The 22,145-nt window shown below is 35.4% G+C and overlaps 4 protein-coding genes across 5 annotated transcripts in view; 2 read left to right on the top strand and 2 right to left on the bottom strand.

Annotated features, from left to right (window-relative positions):
- Positions 1–22,145, top strand: part of LOC140056278 (tRNA-dihydrouridine(20) synthase [NAD(P)+]-like) — a 261,899-nt gene that overhangs the window by 93,112 nt on the left and 146,642 nt on the right. The gene's annotated exons all lie outside the window — the stretch shown is intronic.
- LOC140056739 (AAC-rich mRNA clone AAC4 protein-like) lies at positions 540–2,476 on the top strand. Its single transcript, XM_072102212.1, has 3 exons — positions 540–1,024; positions 1,310–1,515; positions 2,069–2,476. Exons 1-3 carry the CDS (start codon positions 660–662, stop codon positions 2,293–2,295), a joined length of 798 nt encoding a protein of 265 aa, XP_071958313.1. The 5' UTR covers positions 540–659; the 3' UTR covers positions 2,296–2,476.
- LOC140056630 (receptor-binding cancer antigen expressed on SiSo cells-like) lies at positions 2,613–8,237 on the bottom strand. 2 transcript variants are annotated; one of them, XM_072102066.1, is made up of 5 exons: positions 8,025–8,237; positions 7,201–7,392; positions 6,436–6,573; positions 4,389–4,496; positions 2,613–4,028 (listed from the first exon to the last, which is right to left on the bottom strand). In XM_072102066.1, exons 2-5 carry the CDS (start codon positions 7,372–7,374, stop codon positions 3,816–3,818), a joined length of 633 nt encoding a protein of 210 aa, XP_071958167.1. In that variant the 5' UTR covers positions 7,375–7,392; positions 8,025–8,237; the 3' UTR covers positions 2,613–3,815. The 2 variants fall into 2 exon arrangements, with proteins under 2 accessions (XP_071958167.1, XP_071958168.1); XM_072102067.1 differs by having other exon boundaries at positions 8,102–8,237.
- Positions 8,718–16,597, bottom strand: LOC140056734 (DBH-like monooxygenase protein 1 homolog). The gene is made up of 13 exons (XM_072102209.1): positions 16,186–16,597; positions 15,681–15,827; positions 14,420–14,593; positions 13,998–14,084; positions 13,333–13,500; positions 12,764–12,866; positions 12,152–12,318; positions 11,815–11,869; positions 11,194–11,318; positions 10,525–10,584; positions 10,158–10,288; positions 9,755–9,893; positions 8,718–9,358 (listed from the first exon to the last, which is right to left on the bottom strand). Exons 1-13 carry the CDS (start codon positions 16,453–16,455, stop codon positions 9,182–9,184), a joined length of 1,803 nt encoding a protein of 600 aa, XP_071958310.1. The 5' UTR covers positions 16,456–16,597; the 3' UTR covers positions 8,718–9,181.

Below are 22,145 nucleotides of genomic sequence, written 5' to 3'. Positions count from 1 at the left end.
TAAAAAAAAAGATAAATAAAAAAATATAACATAATAATTAATCAATTATTGTTCTTCTGTTTATAGACACATGCAATTATGTAAATAAAATATATAGACCTATTTTTTTAATTTGGTGTAAAGTGAATTATTTAATCACCATGGAAACTTGTTTTGAAGATAAGTTCGTTCAATTTCCTTCATGATGTCACCAGCCGATGACACACCCGGTTGTCCCTGGATGTGTTTATTAATTATTTTTGTGTCCGTAAAATAATGGAGGAATTTAAATAATTTCTCCATGGATATAACTAAATTATTATTTTCTTTCGCAATTTTAATAATACGAGTATTGCCGCGTGTACCATATATGTAATAGTAATCATACACTGAATTACACCTATGGTTGAAAGATTGCATCACGAACGTGTTTAGACAGTGATTAACCACCGCGGCGATATCGATTAGTAATGTTCTATTTTTAGAAATGTCGTAAGCGACTAACTGTGTCAATATAAAAGCGAACTAAACAGACAGCGCGTTGCACAACTCGACAAGATACACCATAATAAACACAATGTAATTCAAGCGGTAGAATTAAAGAAAGTTGGTAATAGAGAAATCTTTAAACATGACAATGACGAATATGACAGCAAATAAGCAGCGACGGATAGCGATGAATGAGAGGTGTTCCAGAGCGTACCCCTATCGCTTTTTTGAATACCGGCCGCCCTGGCCGAAGGAAGGCCTTTTGCAAAGTCGGATTTGTAAAACATATCACCACAAAAAAATCTCAACAAACGAAGGAAAGAATACGAAATACTACGTCCCCAAATAATATCTACATTGGGAAGAATTTTGGTGTTAAGCTATGCGATTATTTTAAGTTTGCACGCGCAGTTGAGCATGCTGGAGAGAGGGCGCTAGTCCAGTGCTCTTTCAACTGTTTCAGATCGTTCGCGTCTATGGAGTTGTCCTCCTCTGGAAAGAAGCTGGAAATGTGTCCAAATGCTGGTGGAAATTCGGTTGAATCTGAAGTTCTCAGGTAAGATTAATAACATGTATTATTAGTAATATTGCTCAATATGGTAGTACAATACATAAACATAAAATTTAATAAAGAAAAGTTAGTAATAATTATTTTACTATTTATAGATTTATTGGCAATGTTACTGATGAAATAAATGTGGGACAAAATAAAATTAAAAAAACCTTAGAAAAATGCTTAGAAATATTGTAATGAACATTTATATAATTCATTTTTAATTGGTGTTATGGACAACATTTATTGGAGGGAAAAAATAATAATTTTCTTTATTTTCAATCGTAGTTTTGAAATGTTACATCGCTGTTTTGGTGCCGAGCTTCTGAAGACCGAAATGGAAGTAGATTACTTCCCATCTGGTGGCGCTATCACTGACTACACATGCCGTCTGTTTGGTATCACATTGGGCGTGTCCGTTACCAGGGCGATGAAATACAAAGGCCAGTTTGACGTAGAGGATGCCACGAGACTACTGACAAAGAAACTAAATGGTACGAGTTTTTGACAACAAATAAATAATGTTATTTCTCACTTGGACGCAATGCAATGTCCTAAGCGCAAGTGAGTTGACCATGAATCACGACAGTTCAGATGGCCCATCGCGCGTCGTGATTGGCCACATTACACATTACATCTGGTTACGTCAAAATGGGGAATCAAGCTTGTTGATGATTCAATACAAAACGCCTCTACACAAGAGAACAGTCATTTTGGCCGTTTTCAAATTGTCGGCATAAAGCTTTACGTCCTTGTGTTGCGTCTCTAGTGGGAACCAAGCATTAAGGTTGGTTCCCACTAGAACGTAACGAAAAGACGTAAACGCAACGCAAGCGTTTTAACCAATCACAAGCGATGGCTTATTCGCTTGTGATTGCTAACTGTCTATAACAAGCTTTAGTGAGAACATTTATACGTATACAATACATTTTTGCTAAGTGCACGCATCCATGCAATGGGCATCAAAATGAGCGCAACGGATAGATATTTGCGATTAAGTCTATTTTTTTTTATCTATTTGTTATAACACTTTTTTTTTTCTTACAGGGATATTAAATGCGACTCAAAACACGATGGAGGACTGGCATAAACAAGTGCTGCACGTCTGGGCACCGTCTCGCCATGTTGCCGATACCGTTCTGATAGCGTACGAGACGACGGTACACGCAGACGTAAAAGCGAATACAGTTGTCATGGTAACTGTCACTGAAGTAACCAATCAGTATTGCTCAATGTTCGACAATCGAAAAAAGCGAACAATAGGACAAAAATGATATGTTTGTATGTAAATTTGTTATGTTCTGTCATGCCATCTTTATTTTAACACTCTGTAGTAAAATCCAAACGAAAATATATAAAGAGAGTGTTATTTAGTTTAGCAATATCTGTATTATAGTGTAAATTATTATTTTTTAATAAATTGTATACGATAGGTGTATTGTTGTTTGTATAAATTGTAAAATATCTTTAAAATGTTCGTGTATTAAATGTATTTTTTTTTTTATTTATTTTATTTTATTTTATTTTATTCAATTTCCAGGTAACATACAAAAATCATAAACAAGGTACGGCAATAAACACTGTAGTAAATGACATTTTCTGTTTTTGATTTTGTCCAATCAAAAATGTTCACTTATTAGACGCAATCTTCAATGATTATCTGTTGTAGGTTTAGTCTGATACGGAAGTGCATATGGACACTATACGGTAGTTTGAACAGACATTGACATACAGTACTTCATAATATAAAACATTATTTAATAAATTTCCTATTATTTTATTCCTAAACAAAGTTGTAATATTTTAAATCTGTCAAATAAAACAAAGTTAAAGCTCTGTCTACACTATCAAACTTTATATGACAAAAAAATGTGATGTGCCCACATATGGACATGATAATATCATATCACTACTATATTTGGGCATATCACTACCATATTTGGGCACATCACACTTTTTTGTCAAACTAGTTTGATAGTGTAGACAGAGCTTAAGACACCGACCCCCTCTCTCTCTCTCATGAACATCTAGAAAGAGTGCAAAACGAATTCGGATAAATTATATAATAAATCAATAAATGTAATAATTACATTTTATAAATTAAGAACATAATTCAAATTATAAATATATAAGAAATGGAATTAAAAATTCATAAATAATAATAATTGTCAGGCCGAGCGCTCAAACCACAATGAATTTTTATAGTAATAGAAGACAGTCCAGTTGTACCTCATAAAGACAATTGTGTATTTTAAATAGCAGTACAATACACACTAAAAACAATATTTAAATTGTACGATGATCAAATTAAAACAGAATCAAAATTCAAAAATATAAAAAGTAGAATTATAAGAATGATCATATTTATCACATAAAGTTCACTAAATAATTAAAAATGTAAGGAAAGTTTTACAATAAAGTAATAAATTTTAACTGTAATTAATTACTATTACAAGTGTGTGTTTTGAGGCAACTTAAATCTGCACTAGAAATAATAATTATTAGAATAATTCGTAAGGTTATCAATTATAAAGGATTAAGATGGAGATAATTCTCTAGAGATAATCCACAACTAGAGAAAGATAATACACAACTAGATGAAGATAATCCGCAACTAGATGAAGAAAATCCGCATATAGATGAAGATAATCTGCAACTAGATGAAGATAATCTGCAACTAGATGGCGATAATCCATAACTAGATGGAAATAATTCGCAACTAGAAGGAGATAATCCACAGCTAAGATAATCCAATAACCTATTCCATCTGAGCTTAATATTAATATTTTAAGTTTCATTTTAATTTTACAGCTAATCTATTTCCTTCTCTACGTGATTCTCTCTGCATTTCTTTTTCAGTTTTTCTTCGCTGATGCTCCGCTATTCTTTGTTCTCGTTCTGCTTGTTTTTGCTGTCTTAAGACCTGATCGGCCTCCCATAATAAATCATTACTAGACTCCTCATCCCAGGCATTTTCATTGCTATCGTCCCAATTTGACAACTCGGGCTAAAAATATAGACATATTATTAGGTTATAAGTAATGTTGACAATAGCTTATCGTTCATTTGTCTTCTGAATAAAAATCATCGCGAACAAAATTTATTGAACAATTAGTTAGTGTTAACAATAACATGCTATCTTTCAATTTCGTGGGTCCTGGGTTCAAATCTTTGTGTGTGTACCAGGGTTTTACACAAACAAACTACATAAACCTTGTAAGGGGACATTTTTAGGACCTAAAAAAGTGTCCTCTTAATAGGGTATTGACTGAATAGTGTTGGCAGTTGTGTTAAAACATATATTGACCCTTGTTTGTTAATAGAGGTGTCCCAAAGGAGAGGTTCTTTAGTGTTCCGTGAAACTTACATTTTCTGGCATTATCACCGATGCATTAACAGCCAGTCGACTGGAAAGAGAACTATGATTTGTCGGTGCTGGTGCATTCTGGTCAACTATTTTCTTACGAATAACTTTCTTTAATATGACAAAATAAATATCATTAGTCAAAAATTGTAAGACAGTTTATCGTTTCTAGACATATGACACTACTGTAATAATTACAAAAATGATAATTGTAAAACATGTCATGCCTAAGCTGACAATGGCGGTCCAACATGTCATGCCTAAGCTGACAATGGCGGTCCAACATGTCATGCCTAAGCTGACAATGGCGGTCCAACATGTCATGCCTAAGCTGACATTGGCGGTCCAACATGTCATGCCTAAGCTGACAATGGCGGTGCAACATGTCATGCCTAAGCTGACATTGGCGGTCCAACATGTCATGCCTAAGCTGACAATGGCGGTCCAACATGTCATGCCTAAGCTGACAATGGCGGTCCAACATGTCATGCCTAAGCTGACAATGGCGGTCCAACATGTCATGCCTAAGCTGACAATGGCGGTCCAACATGTCATGCCTAAGCTGACAATGGCGGTCCAACATGTCATGCCTAAGCTGACAATGGCGGTCCAACATGTCATGCCTAAGCTGACAATGGCGGTCCAACATGTCATGCCTAAGCTGACAATGGCGGTCCAACATGTCATGCCTAAGCTGACAATGGCGGTCCAACATGTCATGCCTAAGCTGACAATGGCGGTCCAACATGTCATGCCTAAGCTGACATTGGCGGTCCAACATGTCATGCCTAAGCTGACAATGGCGGTGCAACATGTCATGCCTAAGCTGACAATGGCGGTCCAACATGTCATGCCTAAGCTGACAATGGCGGTCCAACATGTCATGCCTAAGCTGACAATGGCGGTCCAACATGTCATGCCTAAGCTGACATTGGCGGTCCAACATGTCATGCCTAAGCTGACATTGGCGGTCCAACATGTCATGCCTAAGCTGACATTGGCGGTCCAACATGTCATGCCTAAGCTGACATTGGCGGTCCAACATGTCATGCCTAAGCTGACATTGGCGGTCCAACATGTCATGCCTAAGCTGACATTGGCGGTCCAACATGTCATGCCTAAGCTGACAATGGCGGTCCAACATGTCATGCCTAAGCTGACATTGGCGGTCCAACATGTCATGCCTAAGCTGACAATGGCGGTCCAACATGTCATGCCTAAGCTGACATTGGCGGTCCAACATGTCATGCCTAAGCTGACAATGGCGGTCCAACATGTCATGCCTAAGCTGACAATGGCGGTCCAACATGTCATGCCTAAGCTGACATTGGCGGTCTAACATGTCATGCCTAAGCTGACAATGGCGGTCCAACATGTCATGCCTAAGCTGACATTGGCGGTCCAACATGTCATGCCTAAGCTGACATTGGCGGTCCAACATGTCATGCCTAAGCTGACATTGGCGGTCCAACATGTCATGCCTAAGCTGACATTGGCGGTCCAACATGTCATGCCTAAGCTGACATTGGCGGTCCAACATGTCATGCCTAAGCTGACAATGGCGGTGCAACATGTCATGCCTAAGCTGACATTGGCGGTCCAACATGTCATGCCTAAGCTGACATTGGCGGTCCAACATGTCATGCCTAAGCTGACATTGGCGGTCCAACATGTCATGCCTAAGCTGACAATGGCGGTCCAACATGTCATGCCTAAGCTGACAATGGCGGTCCAACATGTCATGCCTAAGCTGACAATGGCGGTCCAACATGTCATGCCTAAGCTGACAATGGCGGTCCAACATGTCATGCCTAAGCTGACAATGGCGGTCCAACATGTCATGCCTAAGCTGACATTGGCGGTCCAACATGTCATGCCTAAGCTGACAATGGCGGGTCCAACATGTCATGCCTAAGCTGACAATGGCGGTCCAACATGTCATGCCTAAGCTGACATTGGCGGTCCAACATGTCATGCCTAAGCTGACAATGGCGGGTCCATGGTTTTTGAAATAGGAGCGAATGAAGAAGGCCTAAAAATGACAACTTACAGGTTTTTTAAAAGATGGCACCATATCGGAAAAATAATCCATTTCTTGTTGATCCTGATTTGCTGGTATTTGATTGGTCGGATCAATCTTGATGCTGATTGGTGCGCCATCCCCCCAATCATCCCAATCTAATTCATTCTGAAAGAATAACAGCCTCTACAGTAACAATGTAATTAATTGATATAATATAATACAATTTAAAAACATAAGGACATCTGCAGGTATGTGTTTTGTGCGTTGTTTTGTTTTTTGTTTGCAAATTATTTCACTATCCTTCTTAAAGGTGGCAATCCTGCTCACAAGACAATCATAATACACAAGATGCTCTACATAAAAAGTCTTATTACAATTCTTTGCGAGTGGAGTTAAAAAATCCTGACTCTGCCAGGACTTAAACCAAGACCCTTCTAAAAAAATGTGAAAATGCAAAAATATTCAGACATCAAATTAAGTTTAATTATTTGGAAAATTATCATTCATAAATATATTATTATTATTATGCCACTTTTACCTAATTTGTACACATTTTAATTTTGTATTTATGTTTTGTTGGGTCTTTCTCAGACAGGCCTTGGCCTCTAAGACTGATCCAAATTAATGAAATCATTATTTGTTTATATTGTTTACATTGTTTAAGTTTTCATTAATTGAATGTGAAATGAAATGAAATGAAATTGGTAGCCAAGCTTCATAACCACCAAGCCAATAGTCATTTTAGGATATGTAGTTCACCTTGGGTTTATGTTTTGTTGCAGACAAACTTACTTCTGCATTACCACTGGATGACACTGGCAACCTTGAATCGCCATTGATTGTAATTGCTGAATCACTGTTTGTTCGTTTGTGGCCTTTTACAAAACACATGGCCCTTTTTAGCAGTGATATCAAAAATGTAAAACAGCAGCATAGTTTACTCAAATTTAATTGCACTATTTTCATCTTGGAAGCTGCTTGAACCTGTTAATATGATATTAAATTTATTAGCATAAAAACAATATGTTACAATTATGAATTAGGCTAATTTATTTTGTTTAAAATACAGAATTACAGTACGTTACATATGCATAAATATTAGGCCTAGCCTATATAGTATATAATAATATAAAATTAAAAGATAACATATTCTTGTATTTGTATTGTAAGATGATAATAAAATAATAGTCTTTTAGCCTATCTAGCTAGACCGTAGTAGTAGTTATTAGTAGTAGGTTACTAGGTAGTAATGTATCATGATGGATGTGCCGGCTACTTCCATGTGCATCATCATGGATGTATCATTCCTACCACAAACTATTCTATTGAACTACAGCAGCCACAGTGGAGAAAGAGACAGGCCTATTCTAGAGAGAGGCCTACTACTAACTAGTGAGTACTTCTACTCGGGCCTAGCATGCTGCACAAGGCCTAGGCTCCTACCTAGACTAGTGACAAGTGTAGCCTAAATAGGCTAGTGTACTATATGGCCTAGCCCTACTACTAGCTAGGCTAGATTGATTCAAAATATAATAACTGTTGCTGTTGGTGTAATAATGATAGTAGGCCTATACTTACTTAAATATTAGAGAGGGCCTAGGCCTGCTACTACTTGCCTGGCTGGCTAGAACTGCCAGAGAGTAAAATCCAAGTGACCTGGTTATTCGTCGTAAGTAAACAATTTTAAGTATACCTAAAACACAATATAAATTGCTACTCTAGTAGGAAAGCTAGGCCTGAATTGGGACTGCTGCTCTCATGTGGTGCATGTCTAGAAGCCTTCGTTCGGCGGGCGGTACGGTTCGGAAAGCAATGATGAGTCGAGCGGATAGTAGTAGTCGAGCGAATTTTATGTGACACGATCTTTAAAATGTGTATGGAACGCAATAGACGCCTTCCAGAAACAAATTGACACAATGTTTACGTTTTGCCGTATTGATTGGTTGAGTACGCATACTTTAGTAGTAATCGTTTGTTGAGACGAAGAAGCAAATTTTCAAAAACATTTTTCATTCTAAATAATAAACCTAACCACTAAATATAAATATCTCTCAATCAGTAAAAAATTAAAATGAAAAAAAAAAATTTCGATACGTTTCGAACTCGACAACTTTTTTTAAGAAATCCGCGGACCGGGAGACAAAATACAGGAGTTTTTACAAATGTACATACTTTTTTTTCATTCATTCATAACAACATTTATTTCTTTATCTATCAAAGTAATTGAAATAACAATTTAAATATAAATAATTAAGAGGCAAAACCCAGAAAGTAATAACATTTGGAGGTCTCCCTCCAAACAAACTTGTGACGGGTAGCCAGTTAAGAAGTTGTAATCATATTATTGAAGTTTGAACAAGCAAACAAGACAAACAAACAAGTAAAGAAAAACAACGACAAGGTAATAATAATAAAATACTATGAAAGCACAGAAAAACAGAATAAATATGTTCTTATATTATTTATTATTATAAGTTATTTATGGAGTAGAATTTGTTTAAGTTTAAAAGAAAATAATTTTTTTTTTAAGGTGCCATTTTAATTTAATTGAATAATTTGGTGCCACTATAACGGATATTATGTTGCATTAATGTTAATTTGGTAAGGGGAGGGTGGAGGTTACAAGAGGATCTAGTTTTATGGGTATGAATACTATTATTTTTCATAAAATATGTTTGAGATTGTATTGCTATGAGAATAACACAAAATATTGTATTTAATTTCACAAAAATATAATTTCATATAGAAAAGATGCATAGTAAAATATTCAGGCCTAGAGTGTTAGCGACCATGACACTATGAGTATCAACGCTGCTATGGTAGATGATGCTGCCCTCAATGTCACGCTACTGCTCGGCGAGTTGTTTGGCTCACTGCATACATCGTTGGTATCTTCCATCCGGTCGTTCTCACTGAACCACACGGGGAATTCCTCGGGATACGGAACACCCTGAAGAAAGAAAAGAGTATTAAAATAAATATCTAAATATGAATATTAATTTTATCGTTGTTTGTGTGTGTATTTTCGATACGGTTTTACCGTCGCACACAACGCATTTGTTCTTATTTGTATAATATATATTGTCCCATTTTTTTCAGATTAAATGTATCGGATCAATTCTTCTCAAGCTCTAAGATTGTTGTCCCTCTTAATTTGGTTACATTTAACTGTTAATCGGCCTTGTGCGAAAGGGTCATAAGAGGATAGGTAGGTAGGAGGTAGGTTGGTAGGTTGTTGGTAAGTAGGTAGGTAGGAAGGCATAGGTAACTGTTATGTTGACTATAATTATTGAGAAAGTAAATAAAAATGAATTAGCTTTGGTTTGATTTATTTATGCCTACTTACGTCTACTTGTTCAAAGTCCGTATCTACGCAAATATCAAGCCGTTTTCCTTTGTATGAAACGTCATACAAGCCTTGCCTCAACGTCTCTGGGTCGACGGAAGAAGCTAGCGTGTCAAGGCAAGCTTCAGCTTCACATGATCTATTCAGAGATGCAAATCAATCAAGGTTCTTTTATTAATTGATGTAGATAATAATAATTATAATAATAATAATAATAATAGTAATATCCTGGATTTATATAGCGCCCAATGTTGTGAAATCTCTAAGCGAGAGTTGGATTCGAACCTCGATCTCACGATCAGTAGTAGTCGAACGTCCAACACATTGCGCCACACGCCCTTACATTATAAGATAACTTATTGTTGGGACCAATTCTAAGCCAATAATCTATTTCTTTACCTACCCAGCTGGTATGTTGAATGCTTCAAAGTAGGCCTGTAAGGATGGATTTGAAAGGCAGGAACCAGCAAGAGTTTGCCTTGGATAATAAAGGAGATACGCTAAACACATCTCATTTTTTGTACTTTGACCACCCTATAAACAGAAAACACGATTCTGAGTTAGATGAAAACAATATTTTATTAATTAAAGGCACGCTAAAATGCATACGATTTATTTTTCTTATTGATCATGACGTCATTTTTTATTAAACTTGGGAAATAATATTAGAGAGATGTTCTAGTTTCTTTTGTTTGGTGTAGGAAAATTGTTTATGTGTGTAATATATCGTTTCGTTATCGTCTAAACTATAAGCATCTTAGGCGGCTTACTGTTGTAATATAAGTTCTACCCACTGTGTTGTACGTACACGTCACAACTAAGTCATCACCCTATATAAAAAAAAGAAAAAAGAAATAGGCCATAAAAAAAATTATTTCGATATACACATTTTTATACACTATAGGCCTAATTTTATTACTATATATAACGCGAGACACTGCAACTATAGCCCGAATTGCCAAATACACAAAGATGAGCTACCTACCGCCGGCAACTATACATTACATAGCAGGGTTGCACATCCTGCTACCGCTCGTTTGTGTAAATTTGCCTTAATTAAGTTTTCACGACGCGCATTTCTACTACGCACCTCAAGTCAACTTCTACATAGCGTCGTTTTCAGGATGTTTTTTGAAAAGGGCCACGTAGTCTACTATTTGCGCTTCGTAAAAATGTACGGTCGATAGCATATGAAGATTATTTTTTGGAATTCTAAGTTTGTTTCCTGTATGAACCTATAGTGTAGACTAAAATGGTAAAAACGGCTGTGGATGATTTTAATTCCATCCGGATTATACTACGGATCCGCCTGAAACATCTATCGTTTATGCGTGGTTCCCCCCTTTATAGTTCCCACTAGCGACGCAATCTATGCAAATGCCCTTCTCCATCTATTGCGTCTCTATAGTGGGAATCAAGCTCTAACTAGAAATCCTTACGGCTTTAATAATCTTCTCAGGTTTTAAGTATCTGTTCTCCTGAAGGTTGAAGTCATAGTTGTCGTCTATTGCCAAATCAGCGATCAACTTTCCATTTCGATACTGCTGAAGACTGATTTTCCGGGCTAAGAACGCAAACAAAACAAACAAGTTTAGTTCTGGTTTTGATTTGTTAAGCTGAATCAGATGATCATTTTCGGGTCGGTAAGGACGAACGTTAAATCTACCAAAAGTACTATAATATTGTTGAAGACTGATTTGCCAAGCTAAAAACGCAAAATAAAAAAGTACACTTGGATTATACGCATGCGCAGCGTAATATTCACCACATTTACAATCTGCATGTTCTGTTTCACGGAACGAAAGACACAGCGCTATGTGAAATAATAGAAAATTGAGTTAAATAAAGGAGTTGAACGGCGCCGTCTTTTGTTCCGATTGAAGTAGCGTTAATCACCATCTCCTTCGGTCCCGAAAGCTCATTATTTAAAATACTGTAATATACTTGGATTTAAAAACACAAAGCAGGTTTTACGTTAGGCCTACTTTGCCTACATTTTTCCTTTTACTGCAGGAAAGAGATCACCATTACAGTGTACCAAATGGGATAGGAAAACATACCTGCAATATGACTGTGAAGCATTACCAACATTAATTTAATGTCCTCCTGCAAGACCTTTAAATTATAAAAAAAAAATATTGTGGTAGCCAGATTGTAATAGTCTTTATTGGAAACAGACAATGCAGGCCTATAGCAAAAACTATTGGTAAATTACTTAAATTCTTTCTTAATTGTATAAGAGTGAAGAAGTTTAGTAATAAGGCCAACTCTTTTGAAGCATTCCGTATACGCCTCTGTGATGGCGCTAGTTACACTCCGTTATGCATGATTAATTACTAGAATGACTTAATGCGCGTCATTGGACCTATTTGCAATTTAACTAATAACAGGTCTTACTTTCTTTGTACAATTACTAAAACAAACTCCAAATGTCTTGAATGACGTTTCATTCGGTGGAATGCTTTGCAGGGGAGTAACGTTCTCTCCAAGTGCCCACACATCTGCCTCGTATTGACGGAGTGTGGGTGTGTAGTAAAGCCTGACACCAGAATTGTCGTGGAAATCTAAAGATACAATCAACGATGTTGAAATGTTTGCAATTTAAGCGTTATTCTACACTTTCGAACTCTGGGTTTGCCCAGTGGCATAACACCTGAAGCCCCTGGTTTTGGAACTACTGTATAAGTGGCCCTCCCTCCAAAAAGCTTTTATCCTTTTCCGACATATTTTAATGCCTGCTTTTTCCTCTGGACACTGCTCAGGAGCCCATAAGCTCCGGGGCCCCTGGGTTTAGCTAGTGAGCACTCATATAGCCGTTACGCCACCGGGTTTGCCACCATTGCTTGGAGAAGGTTGTGACTGAATGTAGGGAACCCAGTCTATGGCTGTACAACCTTCTCCAAAAAGTGGCAAAATTGTAGTTTGCAAACAAATTTTTAAAGGTATTGTAATGAATACTATTTTTCATTTTTAAAGTTTTATACAGTTTCTGAAATAAAATCGACTTACCTGGTGATAGTGCAGGATTGTCATAATGCATCTCTATGAAAATAACAGTGGGATCACTTTTTCTGCCAAGAGAAATACCAACATGCTCCGGAAGGACAAGAGGCTATAGTACGTGGAACATGAATTAATAATTATATAATATGAAATATTTCAGCCGGGTCACTTTCTTATGTAACACAGTCCAGTCCAGTGTACAAAAAATACATTGTGTGCATCTGTTTAGACGAGTAGGCTGGTAGCACGAAGTTCACACGGCCACTGATTTATGTCAGACCCTAAAGCTCTGTCTACACTATTAAACTAGTTTAACAAAAAAATTGTATGTGCCCAAGGTAGTGATATGCCCAAATAAGGTAGTGATATGACATCAACATGTCCATATTATGGGCACATCACATTTTTGTCACATACAGTTTGATAGTGTAAACCCAGCTTTAGGGAGTTGAAGCATACATGTAGTTTAAAAGCATTGAAGTACACGGCGCCATGAGCATGAATTATTGTTGAAATGTGCTATACAAAATGGACATTATTGTTTGTTTCTTTCAGTTTATCTGTAATATACTCACACCACCACCAATTGCCCATCCATACATCATACGATCACACGCCTGTAAATCAGGCGGCATACGTTCACTATTACATCTACTTGACCAGCTTGTGTTCGTACCTTTGCAACCGTACATTATCAGATGATGCACCAGATACTCGTGTCCTTTTTGGACAATTGTCTCCGCCTATCAAATCAAACAGAAATCATATTACATGTGTTTGATACCAAATTAGGCCTATGTTAAATTTAATTATAGGAGTGAAGGGTCGTAGTCTCCGCATTTCCTATAATGGCAAACATGATTAGCGGTATATTTATGAATGCAAAAAAACATGCTTTGGCAAATCTCCAAATTAATATTAATAATCTGACTTACAGCTGGTATCAAACTTCATACTACCTAGGCCCATTGGTCACACCGATGGAGTTGCAGTGCTTTAGCTTACAAACAAACTCTTGAAAAATGTATGTCTGTGCAATCAATGTTTTAGAACCAAAATGTTAGTGGAAAACGGTCAAGTAGGCCTAATCATTTAGCATAAGACGCTGAAGTAATTCAGCGTTCTATCCATTCAGAACGTTTTTTTTTTATGCTATCAAAAACCGTCCTGATAAGCATCGTTGCCCTGTGTCTGAATGCCTACTGTGATTTACCTTGCTACCAGAAACCACAATACTTACAAGCACAATGTGAACTGGCCTTTCAAATATTGGAACTGCAAATGACGCACACCAGTAGGTTGTGTCACGATCACTCGATACCGTCACCTGAAAAATTAAACCATTGAGGTATGTTATACCTCTCAATGACATTCACTCATCATAACTGGGACCTCGGCGGAGAACTTTCTTTGACTGAAAAAGCTACCCAGTATAAAGAAATACTTAGAGTAAAATCTGAAAGTTTGGATTTCTTTTGATAAATAAATCTTATCACTATTAGTCGTCTTTCCCATCCGTGTATATGTGATGGCACTAGTTACATTCACATTACATTTAACAAGCCAGTTATGTATTTATGTAAATAAAGTACAAATTAATTTAGCTGATTTTCGTTGTTTTGTACTTGTCAGAAGATTATTGATAGAAATCAAGTTATTTACATTTGGCATGAACATTTCAAAATACTCAGCATCATGTGGTAATTCGACTCGATTTTCTATAGCAGCAGTAAGTAAAACGGAGCGTACTCCTCTGGACGAGCCATGGTACGAAAGATCATCGTAATCCTCCGGATCAAGGTTGTTCACAGCCCAGATGATTCTCATAGTGTCATCCTGTAATGATACAAAATAATAAAAAAAACAATAGGCAAGAAGACCAAGATCAAAAGATGGAAATAGATCGACCATGTGATGAGAATGGAAAACAATGTCAGTGTATGACAGATATGTCATGGAAACCAGAAGGCAGGTTGAGAGTCGGACGGCCCAAAAAAACATGGCGGAGATCATTTGAAAAAAGAGAGAGAATTAATAACTTGGATGGAAAACATGGAACGAAGCAAAACAAATCGCCGTTTAAAGAACCAACTAGAAGTTGCTGCTACAGCCTTATGGGCCACGAGGCCTAAATAGGTACATATTATTTGCATTGCCTTCGAAGTACAAATAATATAGACACATTTAAAAGAATATGATAACACAAAATTAGGGAATATGTGAAAAAATATGAACATTTTTTATTTACAAAAGTTGAAAATAATTTACTGTAACAATGAAAGAAAAGATATTAGAAAATTATTACAAAAAAAATAATGAAAAAAGTCAATGATGATAATATTTATTATTAATGTGTGAAAATGAAAACAAAATATAAAATGAAGAGTAGGCCTGTCTGTAGAGGTGAATAAATAAATAAATAAATAAATAACTAAATCGACGCAGTATATTTTAATCCTAATATGGTTAGAAAGGTGTGTTGCGGGATTAAATTAAGAAGTGGAATTATTTGTATTAATCTAAATGTCCTCGTAGCACTTCCAAGTACACCCATGAACCAACACTGTATCATCCTCTTCACGAACCTAGAACTTCCGAGAGGCTCGCGTTTGATTAATACGAAGATTTGTAAATAATTCGTTTACGCATGCGCAAGAGACTCGGTGTGAATATGTGTTTTATTAACCTATGTGCCAACTCATGTTAAAGATCCACGATATATAATCACATACCACTGACATACTTTAGCTTGGTTCCCATTATAACGCAACGCAAGGACGTAAACACAACGCAAGCGTGTTGACCAATGACAAGCGACAGTCGAATAAGTCCATCGCTTGTGATTGGTCAAATCCCTTACGTTGCGTTACGTCATTGCGTTGCGTCTTAGTGGGAACCAAGCTTAAATACTAAGCATTCTTACATTTAGAACGTTATCCTTGTCATCGCACGTCTTCAATGCTCGGCTAAATCCAATTGTCGTTCGACCACCTTCTTCACGTCCATACAGAAGAGTGTAATCCTGAGATGTATCCGCCTCTGGTTTGGCATAGGCGGTTGCATGCCGATCCTACATAATACATTACGAATAGTTAGATATATATAATAGTTTAGGAAAATATGTTAATTTACTCCGTTGAAAATACATCTATAAGATTAGTAGAAAATGATAGACTGTGTTTCATTATTGTAGGCCTCATGACAATTTGTTATTATAGGATGTTTTCCTTTGTCTATATACTTTCATTATCGTGTTTTTTTAAATTGTTTTTATGCTTTTTTTATATTTATGTATACAAACAACAAGTTTTAAATATTTTTATATATTTGAAAATAAATGATATTCAAGCAGCGAATTCATTCATACTGTAAACAACTAGACTAGAAATCGTCCAAGACGAGTTAGGTTATTCACAAATACAACTTACGGATATGAATGCTTTTCCGTTTTTCACCCATCCGACAACGATATCCGATCCTGGCATTCCACCATTAGGAGAAAAGCCAATAGCGACGTACCCTGACGTAACAGCACTCATTTCGAAGATTATATTTTGTTCATCAAGTTTCCATTTCAGAATAAAATCATATTTCTCGTCCAGAACTACTTCGTTAATAAAACGTTCAGCATCAACACATAAAGAATATGTATAAATATATATAAACAAACAAGTAAACAATAAAGATTTTCCAAACATGCTGCCTTATGTATTCGTTGTTAATTCAACTCTGTTTCGAAACTCCTTCAATACCACTCTTCTTTAATTAATAGAATTAGTAAATCGCTCTCTTCAGGATAGGCCTACATAAGCAAAATTACATTTTTTATTTAGCGTTAATTATTAATGTTGTCAGTCTTCTACCAACCACACGACTGTAATAACACTTCCATATGGGCGATCGACGCACCAACTGGAATTATTCTACCAGGCATTATTTGGAACATACCACTGCAATAGGGGTATTTTTAGATTAACCGCGGTATAAAGTAGTTTTATTTAATTTACAAAATTATGGAAAAAATACCTTTTTTTTACAATACTGTATTTATTTAGAAACAAAATAATATAAATGGTCTATGTACACAATACTATAGCTAATAACGTTATTATATAACTTTTTATAATTAAGACGAACAAAATATGAATAATTATTCATTCATTTTGGCGTGTCATACATATATCGAAAAAAAAACGATGGTGGTAAGTACGAGAAACAATAAGTAGACACTTTTAGAATGTCTAGTGGTCTAATAGTTAAGGCGCCCACCTTATAGATGAAGTCGGGGTTCAAATCCGGAAACGACACTTTATAGGGCTCGTAAAATATTTGTTAAGGTTGGAAAAGGAATATACATCATAATGTAAATACTTACGAATTATTAATTATTATATTTTTTTTTATTAGTACTTTATAGGTTGATTTACTTTTCATACACAGGCCTACTGTTTATTTAAATAGGAAAAATGTTTTTATTTTTTTAATCAACCTTCGATTAAATGCGATATATAATATTATGACTCGCATGTCTATATATGGTAAGTAAACATTTACACTTAATGATAGGAATTACATTAGAGATGTTGACCAGTGTAAAAAAAAGGTGTTAAAAGGATTTAGTACAAACTACATGTATATTAAATAGGGTTCGAGGGGATCGCTAGAGTCTCGCGCCCCATGTTTGCCTGCCACCATGAAATTATAAATCGTTATATTTATTCTTGACATCTTATCAATAATAAAGGTAGTAATAACACATACATTTTAAAATTGGTAACATTATTGCTACGCATGTGCAGAGGCCTCTAAACCTAGGGCCTAGGTTCTTCATCTAAATCCGTCGCCCGTTTCAGAAATCCTAGAATAACAGTAAAACTAAAACTAATTGTCATCGTTCATCTCGTCTTAAAGCGTGGTTCCCACTCAAGCTCTGTCTACACTATCAAACTTTATGTGACAAACAAAAATGTGGTGTGCCCAAATATATACATGATGATGTCGTATCACACTTTTTTGGTAGTGTAGACAGAGCTTTAGAGACGCAACGGAAGGACGTAAATGCAACGAAAGCGAGTTGACTAACGACAAGCGACAGTTTAAAAATCCACTTGTGATTGATGAAATCACCGGCCTTCTTGGTTCCCACTATCGACGCAATGCAAGAACGTAACGCAACGTAAGTCACATGATTGACTTGAAAATTGCTTGATTTGATATTTGCCTAGAAGGGTCCAACACCTGCAAAGCCAATCAGAACCAACTGGTCCAAGCTGCAGATTGACACCTTAGGGAGACCACATCTAAGTATGGGACAGCATTGTTGTTTGACACACTCTAGCACCCTTGTACATCCTATACCTCTTAAAAACATGGATGCTGCAGGAACTGTCCATAACATCATGATAGGAAAATGGAAATAATTCTAAAATCATTATTTTTAACAATGTTTCTAATGTTAATACTTGGAGGGATGTCAAATTCACAATGCAACAAAGTGAACAGCCAATACAATCATGAGGTATTTTCTAGAGATTTATATACCAATGACACAAGATTCAGTGATTAAATCATTTAGAATAGTATAAAAAAACCGAAACATCAAGACATTCTCATCAACCTCACTTTAGTTCATTTCCTTTAAAGTACTAAACTATGACTTGTATCATGCTATATGATAATAACTGTCAAAATCATAGTTGATATTATTATAATCTTTAATATGTTGAAATGTTTCAATACCCATCAATTCACTTTTGACAGCTAATGCATTTATCTATATAGAATGATCGATTTGAAATTACTGAGACAAGCCTTAATATTGAAGAAGAAATCTTATACGACATCTTGAAATACTAAACTTGTACTGATATGCGACTAAAGACGTCTTAGAACTTGTTTACGCCTGTAAAAAAGAAATCCTTGGAGGGAAAGTACAACAGGATAAAATGACAAACCGGTAAGTACAGAGAGACACTGGCTAGACTCAGAGTTGAGTAGGCCCTACTCTCCCACTCAGATTTGGCCCCTTTCTACTACTCTAGGCCTACTGCATACTATTATAACTAGCTAAAGCCTAGAGTATTAGTTAGGCAGGCACAAACGGAGTATTGTCGAAGCGGCCGCCAAACTAAAGCGGCCGCCAGTTTAATATCGTCATTTGTATTGAACGCCACAATCTTTGATTGTCGGTTGTCAACGCCATGGCCTATGACGAGTTGAGTTACAGCTGTATGTATGGTCAAACCAATAAATATAAGCCAGATCATGTACTATCGAATCTTTATATTTCTATAATAATTTAGTTTGCCTGCCGATAAATCAATGTATATTTTTTTTGTATTTTAATATTAACTAACTAAATATATTTACATATAGGCCTACTATCGAATCATTAATAATTTACGCATCATAATCTACATACTATTGAACCTTTATGTCTCATTTACGTACTATTTATTTGTTTATTTATATCTCTTGACCCGACGTTTCTTGAGAACTCTCCTATCGAATCTTTATACAGTATTGCATTAATAATTTACGTACGGTATTGCCGAATATTTATATCATTTACATACTATCGAATCTTCATACAGTATTGCAATAATAATTTACGTATACGGTATTGCCGAATCTTTTTATCTCATTTACATACTATCGAATCTTTTTACAGTATTGCAATAATAATTTACGTACTAAGGTATTGCCGAATCTTTATATCTCATTTACATACTATCGAGTCTTTATACAGTATTGCATTACTAATTTACGTACGGTATTACCGAATCTTTATATCTCATTTACATCGACTCTAGTTTTGTTTAGACCTACAGCAGTAGCCTAGTAGTCCTACTACTAGGCCTGTGTACTACTACTACTACTAGGCGTATGTGTACTACTACTACTAGGCCTAGTAGTATGTTTTCTACTACTAAGCCTAGGCCTATGTTATGCCATTGATTGTTTTGGCAGGAAGAAAAAAAAACAAACAATAACATCAATTCAGAATCCTTTCCTGATTATTCTAAGAACGGTATAAACTAAATCGTAAACGATCCCTTTTTCTTAGTAGGAAATAATAATAAATGTTATTGTTGTTAACTCGGCAAGCCCGTTGCTCACGAAATAAACTAAATAATCAACAGAAAAACAATACTGTACTACATTAAAGTCCCAAGTGAATATGCCAGTAACATTACTAAGCCTATTCAGTATGATGCTTACACAGTTATTCTGCTTCATTTACAGAACATATAGGTATATAGCATATCGTTGTCTGGTGGGTTTACTAAAAACTCAGCAAAGGAGATAGAAGAGCAATTCCAGCTTGCTGTGTGTGGAAGATTAGAGATAAATATTCCGAGTAGAGTGATAACTACACATGATTCATAGATGATGAAGTTCCTTTTGACAATGACTTTTCAGAATGAACATGGCAGAACAATTTAAAAAAACTAAATAATTTATTCAAAAGTATTGTGAGACTAGTCCAGTAGTACTGTGTAATAATTTTCAAAGAAATTCCTTCTATCACATTGTAGAAATATTATTATTCTTTTGGCAGCATCTACTGTTATAATATTTTCTATAAATTGCATTATAAAACGACTACATGAATACTGTATGTACTGTACTGCATATTTTAGGTAATATGAAACATTTTTGTACAATTAAATATTTGTGTATAGTTCTTGAACACTGCATAGATACAGGTAATATCCAAATGCATTAAAAAAAAATAATTTTGAAGTACTGTACTGTGAACAATAAATTTAAATGAAAGCATTTTAATTTTTTTTTTTGCGTTTGTGTTTTGGATCTAATAAAACAGTAACAATAACATATATACATTAGTTTGTTTAAAACAATCAATCCATTGTAAAGTACAGTACTGTATAAAGTAAAACAAATGCAAATATTTATTTCGATTCTTTTGGGTCAGATCGGATTGTAATAATTCATCGAATTCTAGATTTGTGTGCGGCTACAGCATCTGCTTTTGTAGGTTTTTCACCTCTTCTCTCTTCCATGCTTGCTACAGCAGTTTTCACAAGTGTTGACTTGCCTTTGATACCTGTTTTGAAAAAAAAAAGATTATTACTTTTTAAATTTTAACTGCTTAAACAGTAAAAAAGTACTTTTGCCCAAAAGTTGTGTGAAGTTCCCAAATATGGTGGTACAGTATTATGACATCATCATGTCCATATATGGGTACACCACATTTTTTGTCACAGAGTAGACAGAGCTTTGAAGATTTTCAGATTTGCAGACAAGGCATAATAACAATGAAGAAATTATAACTTACCATAAATGACCCTGTCAAAGACCCCTTTCATTAGGTCTTTCCTGAAGCTGTAGTCTTTAGCTGTCTTCACTCGCTTAACAATATACATCCTTGATGAAGGTGGAGATCATTAAATAATTTGGTGCCACTATAACGGATATTATGTTGCATTAATGTTAATTTGGTAAGGGGAGGGTGGAGGTTACAGGAGGGTCTAGTTTTATGGGTATGAATACTATTATTTTTTATAAAATATGTTTTAGAATGTATTGCTATGAGAATAACACAAAATATTGTATGCCATTGATTGTTTTGGCAGGAAGAAAAAAAAACAAACAGTAACATCAATTCAGAATCCTTTCCTGATTATTCTAAGAACGGTATAAACTAAATCGTAAACGATCCCTTTTTCTTAGTAGGAAATAATAATAAATGTTATTGTTGTTAACTCAGCAAGCCCGTTGCTCACGAAATAAACTAAATAATCAACAGAAAAACAATACTGTACTACATTAAAGTTCCAAGTGAATATGCCAGTAACATTACTAAGCCTATTCAGTATGCTTACACAGTTATTCTGCTTCATTTACAGAACATATAGGTATATAGCATATCGTTGTTACATCTGGTGGGTTTACTAAAAACTCAGCAAAGGAGATAGAAGAGCAATTCCAGCTTGCTGTGTGTGGAAGATTAGAGATAAATATTCCGAGTAGAGTGATAACTACACATGATTCATAGATGATGAAGTTCCTTTTGACAATGACTTTTCAGAATGAACATGGCAGAACAATTTAAAAAAACTAAATAATTTATTCAAAAGTATTGTGAGACTAGTCCAGTAGTACTGTGTAATAATTTTCAAAGAAATTCCTTCTATCACATTGTAGAAATATTATTATTCTTTTGGCAGCATCTACAGTTATAATATTTTCTATAAATTGCATTATAAAACGACGACATGAATACTGTATGTACTGTACTGCATATTTTAGGTAATATGAAACATTTTTGTACAATTAAATATTTGTGTATAGTTCTTGAACACTGCATAGATACAGGTAATATCCAAATGCATTAAAAAAAATAATTTTGAAGTACTGTACT

This window comes from Antedon mediterranea, chromosome 8, assembly GCF_964355755.1.
Source record: "Antedon mediterranea chromosome 8, ecAntMedi1.1, whole genome shotgun sequence".
In the NCBI taxonomy this organism is placed as follows: Eukaryota; Metazoa; Echinodermata; class Crinoidea; order Comatulida; family Antedonidae; genus Antedon; species Antedon mediterranea.
This window is presented reverse-complemented; position numbering and strand designations above follow the sequence as displayed.